The following is an 8,361-nucleotide window of genomic DNA, read 5'->3' on the forward strand; positions in this document are numbered from 1 at the left end:
CGTGCGTGTGTGTGTGTGTGTGTGCGTGCGTGTGTGTGTGCGTACCTGTGTGTGAGAGTGCTTATGTAAGCTGACAGACACCTTAATTTCCTTCGGGATTAATAAAAGTACTCTACTCTACTCTACTCTACTCTCTACACACACACACACACACACACACACACACACACACACACACACACACACACACACACACACACACACACACACACACACACACACACACACACACACACACACACACACACACACACACACACACACAAGACATTATACACATAATTGAACATTACAGGAAAAATATATCTTGAGTACTATCGCCACACATTATCTCACATACACACATGTTCTTTCTCTCACACACACACACTCACACACACATTGTCGCACCCACACACACACACAAACACACCCACACCCCCCCTCCCACACACACACACACACACACACACACACACACACACACACACACACACACACACACACACACACACACACACACACACACACACACACACACACACACACACACACACACACACATCCCTGCACAGACACAAGGTCCTGGTAGGGTGTCATGTTGCATACATTCACACTCACAGAAAAACAAAATAACCATGTTAAGTACACATACAAGAGCCAAAGAAGTTCTAATTATTGTCCATGCAAGAGCTGAATAGTTCACGGCAGCTATTTCAGGGGGTGATGTAGCTGAGGTGGGGTGTAGTGGGTTATTGTCCTGTATTGCGCAACCCTTAAAGTGTCCAAGGTAGTGCAGGCGCTTGCTCCGGGGGGTGGGGGGTAGGGGGTGGGGGTGGGATGTGTGTGCATGCGTACATGCATGTGTGTGACTGTGCATACACCAGCTTGTGTGCATGCGTAAGTACTTGTGGATTGGGTTGCTCAGTTATAGCCTAATGATTTCTCTTTTTCTCTTTCTCTTTCTCTCTCCTCTCTCTCTACCCTCCCTCTCCCTCTATCTCTCTGTCTCTTGCTTTCTCTCTCTCTCTCTTCCTTCCCCCCTCTCTCTCTCTTCCTCTCTCTCCTTCTCTCTCTCTCCTTCTCTCTCTCTCTCTCTCTCCTTCTCTCTCTCTCTCTCTCTCTCTCTCTCTCCCCTTTCTCTCTCTTTATATATCTCCCCCTTTCTCTCTACTCTCTCTCTCTCTCTCTCTCTCTCTCTCTCTCTCTCTCTCTCTCTCTCATATCTCTCTCTCTCTCTCTCTCTCTCTCTCTCTCTCTCTCCCTCTCTCCCTCTCTCCAGTCCATCCCTGTGCCAGGCCAGTGTAATGCGTCTCCTGCTCCTGCTCTGCCCTCGTCTGGCCTCTACCAGCTGGACATCCTGCTCAGGAAGGGCAGCAACCTGGCCATACGCGACAGAGGAGGTGAGAGAGACCACTACTGTGTGTGTGTGTGTGTGTGTGTGTGTGTGTGTGTGTGTGTGTGTGTGTGTGTGTGTGTGTGTGTGTGTGTGTGTGTGTAAGGGGCAGCAACCTGGCCATACGCGACAGAGGAGGTGAGAGAGACCACTACTGTGTGTGTGTGGGTGTGTGTGTGTGTGTGTGTGTAAGGGGCAGCAACCTGGCCATACGCGACAGAGGAGGTGAGAGAGACCACTACTGTGTGTGTGTGTGTGTGTGTGTGTGTGTGTGTGTGTGTGTGTGTGTGTGTGTGTGTGTGTGTGTGTAAGGGGCAGCAACCTGGCCATACGCGACAGAGGAGGTGAGAGAGACCACTACTGTGTGTGTGTGTGTGTGTGTGTGTGTGTAAGGGGCAGCAACCTGGCCATATGCGACAGAGGAGGTGAGACCTGTGTGTGTGTGTGTGTGTGTGTGTGTGTGTGTGTGTGTGTAAGGGGCAGCAACCTGGCCATACGCGACAGAGGAGGTGAGAGAGACCACTACTGTGTGTGTGTGTGTGTGTGTGTGTGTGTGTGTGTGTGTGTGTGTGTGTTTGAAGGGCAGCAACCTGGCCATACGCGACAGAGGAGGTGAGACCTGTGTGTGTGTGTGTGTGTGTGTGTGTGTGTGTGTGTGTAAGGGGCAGCAACCTGGCCATACGCGACAGAGGAGGTGAGAGAGACCACTACTGTATAGGGGCCCTGTGTGTGTGTGCGTGTGCGCGCGTGTGTGTGTGTGTGTGTGTGTGTGTGTGTGTGTGTGTGTGTGTGTGTGTGTGCGCGTGTGGCCCTCCTTATCATGAAAGTTGCCCATCCCTGGTGTACATTATGGTGTACATAAAATACTTTTTAGGAATAACTGTCACATTAATATACAGTACTACTATTTATAAATATGGTATACACTATACCGGATATTATTCCTTACATCCATGTTATCCATGCACATGATTTTCATATACATTATAGAAAATACTGAATATTACATCAGAGGTCAAGAGAGTCAAGAGAGTGCCCTCACAGGTGTAGGTGTGAGGCAGGGCAATGTGATCAAAGATAAAGGTTCATAATGCACAATGCTGCACACTGCTTACTGTTCTTTTTTTCTTATTTTATTGAGTGAGCGAATCTGACGCACTGGACGAAGCATGTTGTTCGCTCCAAGAAATAAAACGAGATAAGAAAAATGAACAGTAAGCAGTGTGCAGTGTTCTCTGAGCAGAATATTACATATTCTTCACAGACATTATAAAATCCACCCGTCCGAACTGCACAGAAGTATGCCAGGGGCAGTTCTGTGTTGAATATTACATGCGGATTCTGTATGCAGTCGTGTCATAGCAGACTTAGTAAGTTATTTTGGAGCCCAGACTGGATAATCCAGCTCTGCCGTATTGCTGTTGTGTCATGCCTCAATATTTGGGAAGTGTATATCATCCTCCGGTATAGAAGGGTTTGCTGAACCAACTAGGGCTGTAATGAAATTGGTTCAAACCGGGAAATCGCGATACTCAGAGTCACAATACTGTCATGATGTAAGGAGGCAGTATCGTGATTCGCCCTCTCAAAGGTTTGCCATCCAGATTTGGGCTTGCATGCCCACGGGGACCACGGTTCGAGTCCGGCGGGGGTCATTTCCCGATCCCACCCCGTCTCTCTATCCCACTTGCTTCCTGTCACCATCTCAGACTGTCCTATCAAATAAAGGCATAAAAGCCCTATATATATGGGTAGATGACGGATAGGCAGCAAAAAACATTTTTTTCACAAAACATTGTTTATGAGTTAAAAAAGTATATGTCTACGTAGTGCAGCAATTAATCTTTCAAAAAATCCAAGTGGTCACAATGTTGGTCTATTCATTGATTATTTATTTACGTTGATAAAGCAATTTGCTGAAAATGTGTCCTTTGGTGTGACGTTAAGAAATAAATATATTAAGTAATGTAGAAATGGCTTGATGGAGTTTTATGAACATTGTTACACTCTTCATATTTATTGACATTTTTTAAAGTCTTAATTTAATGAGGAATTACCATTTAAGTATTTTTTTTCCCATTAGATGTGAGATTATTAGAAACCTTCGAGGAAAAACAGGGATATCTTTCTTTTAAATGTTCAAAATTGTCCGAATTTATACTAACTTTTCAGGGACGATAATTTGTTCTTCCCTAATGCAATATTCAGTGTTTATCAAACATATTGTTTAGCTCAAACAAATATTTGAGCATTTAAAACATGTCACACCGTAGGACATTCATGTCACGCTAAAGGACATAAATGCAAAACTGATCAGAAACAAATATATCAACATGATTATTTTGTCTTTTGATCATAATATAATGTTGTAGTCAATATGGACCTACACTTTACACTCATAAGTCTTTGAATCGTCGATTATCAGCCTATCGTAACTCTTAATGACAGCCATGCGGTCATTGAATGTAACCTGCAGAGCTCATGAGACTCATACTGAAGGGTGACCTTGGCATGACCATCACACTTTTGTAGGTATGCTATGACTGTCACACCATTGAATCTGTAGTGTGTAGTGGCCAGTGCCTGTTTGGTATCTCAAGCTGGACAGCACATTTATGCTGTATATTGAGCTCTCCACAGCATACTTTATTCATCTATACTCCTCTATATACTCTCTCACTGATCTTTCCTTCACTGTTACCGTTATATTTTATGGTTTGAAAGCACCATTATTGACATTTTATATCATTTGACAGTATCTAAAATCAACAGCAAATATTCATCAACAATGCATCAAAGTATAAATTCCAAAGGCCAATGAAGGAATAAGTAATTTGAATACACAATATTTATCTAGTCAAACAAAAACAAAAAACAACAAAAATGTACTAGCAGTTGTTTTAAAAGCTATTTCTCAAATATCTAGTCCATTGGTGTGACCTGTTTGTCCTTTGGTGTGATACTCCAAAGTGTCACACCATAGGACTTTTACCATCACACCATAGGACTTTTACCATCACACCATAGGACTTTTGAGCTTTTGAGTTAATTTAAAGCCATGTCGTTGCCAACTGAAATACAATTTCACCTTTAGTAAGATGCATTTTCATACATCTACATAAGAAAAAAATTTGAAAAATATACACTATTGTCAAAATGTATTTTATGGCTGTCACACCAAAGGACTACAAAACGAATACATCTTGTGGTAGCAAAACATAATTGATTGACTGAAGAACTCTGAGAGAAAAATCTAAAATCCACCCTTGCCATTGGCTTCTTAAGGGTCTAAAGTCACAATTTATGTACTGCTGGAGCTTCAACAATAGATAATTATCCACAGACTTAACCAAAAAATGATGTCACACCACAGGACATTATTTTCTGCGACAAAGTTTCATAAGTCCATACGGTCTCAGAAAAACAGGAAAAAAATTAAGCATTGCCACTTGCTAAAATAGACACCTTGAAAAACATGCCAGGGTTGTTTACACAAATGACTGAGCTTTGATTATTTATTTAAAAATGTTTTAATATGGAGAACCAGGCTTGCCTCAGTCACACCATAGGACAAATGTGACATTTGACTCAAAATTAAGTATACTTATTTAAGCTCTGGATTTATTACACATTACTTTTTCACAACAACGACATTAGTTTAATCATTTAAGGCATTGACAATTTTGAAAGCATGAATTTACTTAATTTTAAGAGCCTGCGACAGCAAAATTTACACGTCACGTCATCTACCCATATATATATATAAAAAAGGTTTTGCCATCCCAGTCCAGGAAACAACCACATGATACGATGTGATAGTGCTTCCAAGCTTCAAATGAGATACATTTCAGAAATCATGGGGTGTATCGAACCGTATGTTAAAAATTGTGATACGAACCAAATCGTGAGTTAAATGTATCGTTACACCCCTAGAACCAAGCCACCTAAGCTGCAGTGCTGCAGAGATACTGCACCAGAAAAGCTGCCTCAGCAGAAAAATCCAGCAGAATCCATTTGCGCATGAATGATTTCTCTTTATTTTACTTTATGATAGGCTCTTTAATACCACAAGTGGTATTACATATTATTTACAGAAGCGATAACACTTGACAGATATATTGTTGTGCAAGGAGTATGGAGATAATGATGCACAGGCCAGGGTTGCCAGATTGGTTGGTTTCCCGCCCAATTGGGCTGCTCAGGATGGATGGCCATCTGCGGGTAAAAATGGCATTTGGACGGGTTTTTCTGCCAATTTATGGCCATAGAAATCAATTCAAATTAGTTCAGATTGGGCAGGATTTAGTGCTTCCAGGCGGGTTTTGAGCATTTTTTTGGCTGGAAATCATCAGTCTCATCTGGCAACCCTGACACAGGCTTGTGGGTAGAGGAAAAAGATAGTCACTCGCAGAAGGATGGGGAGGAATATAAATGAACTTGATTTGAAACAGTCATAATACTTTTATGAGCCCGTGGTGCAATATATACTGTACGTCGACACTGTATCATGATTAAAGAGTCCCCCAAAGGCTTTCCATTTGATTAAATGAATTGAGTGCATTTGATGGTTGCGTAATAAAAAAAGCATTTCATTTTGAAATAATAATGAGACATTAAGGAGAGATTAGCAGGATATGTGGAATATATCGTTCATCATTGAGTTCATTACTTATATCTAATCAGGACTTTTCTTTTATAGTATGCATTTCATACTCCCAATGAGGGTTTTGACTCCGTTTTTCTTCCAAAAATAAAGAAGTCATCAGTATTTGACCTTAATGAAAGAGGCAGGTTCCAAGCCTTTCCATCTGCTCTCAGAGTTGCCTGCTGGATGTAGCTGGATGTTGACAGGGGCTGCTTATTGAGCGTTATGAATTTATCATTTGGCATATACAATACGTAGCCCATAGCAAAACATGTCAGTTGTATATACAGTATATACCAACAAACTGCTAGTTCCCGTTTGTCCAGTAGTTCCCGTCATCGCCTTTCCACCCCTCCTCACTCCTCTGATTGGCTCCCTAGTTCCGGACCCCACTTTTGGTGTAGAATCCATGCTGTCTTTGAGATGGTAATGATTGTGTAAAGCAGTATGGGATTTCCCAGGCTATCAGTGACCTGCATGTAGAGTAGAGTAGTAGAAGAGTAACTTTATTGGTTCAGTATGTGAAACTGATAGTGGTCTTGCTTTGTGTACTGTATGTTAGGCAGTCATGGGTAAGCGGTTAGGGCGTCAGACTTGTAGCCCAAAGGTTGCTGTTTCGACTCCCGACCCGCCAGTTTGGTGGGGGGAGTAATTAACCAGTGCTCTCCCCCATGCTCGTTCATGACTGAGGTACCGTGAGCATGGTACCGTCACAGTGGGTTTACATACAGTGTTGAATCTCGCCCTCAAACCCGTGCCTGCAGTTCACCTAGGGAGCGCTGTCGAGACAGCAGAGGTCGTGAGGCTGGCGCTAATAACTGACAATTGTGCTCGCTGTCTGCTGAAACTTGACAATATTACTGTAAGTTCTGTGAAACCAATGTGGATTTCAATTAAATGTACAATAACATGGGAGTTATGTCCTTCTGATTTCCTACAGCTTTGGCATTTATGAGTCAGGCTCCGCTAGCATCTTGCTAACAAAATTGCTTTACGGCCGTCGTGATCACAGCAATGCAGCTGGCCGACCAATCCAAACGCAGTGTGTGAAGCCACTCGTGACGTCATATTGACAATAAAGACGTATTTTACAAAGATCCAGCAAGTTTAAACATTCAAACTAACTGCTGTTTGAAAGGATAATCTATCCTGCCTTTTGGAAAAATAAAATGAAACGATGATACCAATTCTCTCCCAAAGCAATGGCAGCATCGTGGTTGAGCTACATGGGACCACATTCATTTCAACAGCCTCTGCGCTCCTTGGCGCTCCTCTGCGCTGTCTGGATGGCGCCACTTAGTGGACAGTACCACCCGGAAAAAGTAGCGAGATTGCTCTCTCGTACTACCCATAAACACTCTCTGGTACCGTCCTGCCGTACTGCTCCCTTGGGGCACCATTGGGGGCTGCCCCCTTTCACGGGTGAGGCATAAATGCAATTTGTTTGTATGCTTCGTGCAGTGAACACGTGTGTGCTGTTGAGTGCTGTGTCACAATGACAATGGGAGTTTTAGTTTCCCAATGGGGATTTCTTCAGGCAGTAGTGACCCCTATGTGTAGAGTAACGAGAACTAAGACATAAATAGTAATTTGTGTTGTGTGTGTTCTTCAGGCACCAGTGACCCCTATGTGAAGCTGAAGCTGGGGGGTAAGGAGGTGTATCGCAGCAAGACCATCCACAAGAACCTCAACCCCGTCTGGGAGGAGAGAGTGTGTCTCATCGTGGAGCATCTGCTTGAGCCGCTTTACATTAAAGTACGACACACTTACAAACAAGCATGCATAAGCACAAAGACAGACAGACAGACAGACAGACAGACAGACAGACACACACACACACACACACACACACACACACACACACACACACACACACACACACACACACACACACACACACACACACACACACACACACACACACACACACAGTTTGCTAAAAGTGACTTTTCTCTCTGCAGGTGTTTGACTATGACTTTGGGCTTCATGATGACTTCATGGGCTCCGCCTACCTTTACCTGGAGTCTCTGGAACAGAACAGGTGAGAACACCTGACCCACAGACATAATACCTCAGCAGAATAGAATAGAATAGAATAGAATAGAATAGAATAGAATAGAATAGAATAGAATAGAATAGAATAGAATAGAATAGAGTAGATTAGAATGCAGAATATAGCAGAATAGAATGCATATACCTGTAGAACTGAATGGAATACAATAGAATTGAACAGAGCAGAGGAGCAGAACAGAGCCCATTTGAATTAAAATAGAATACGTAGAATAGTGAATATAGTCGAATTAAACCTTACCTTTTAGTGCTACTGTACACGTTTTTTTTT

General features: G+C 42.7%; 1 protein-coding gene across 1 annotated transcript in view; it reads left to right on the forward strand.

Moving 5' to 3' along the window:
• Positions 1-8,065, forward strand: part of LOC134458661 (multiple C2 and transmembrane domain-containing protein 1-like) — a 47,834-nt gene extending 39,769 nt beyond the window's left edge. The window contains exons 2-4 of the mRNA XM_063211091.1: positions 1,262-1,382; positions 7,633-7,775; positions 7,982-8,065. Coding sequence (XP_063067161.1) covers positions 1,262-1,382; positions 7,633-7,775; positions 7,982-8,065 — 348 coding nt within the window. The remainder of the gene's footprint in view (positions 1-1,261; positions 1,383-7,632; positions 7,776-7,981) is intronic.
• The last annotated feature ends 296 nt before the right edge of the window (positions 8,066-8,361 follow it).

This window comes from Engraulis encrasicolus, chromosome 11, assembly GCF_034702125.1.
Source record: "Engraulis encrasicolus isolate BLACKSEA-1 chromosome 11, IST_EnEncr_1.0, whole genome shotgun sequence".
NCBI classification, from domain to species: domain Eukaryota; kingdom Metazoa; phylum Chordata; class Actinopteri; order Clupeiformes; family Engraulidae; genus Engraulis; species Engraulis encrasicolus.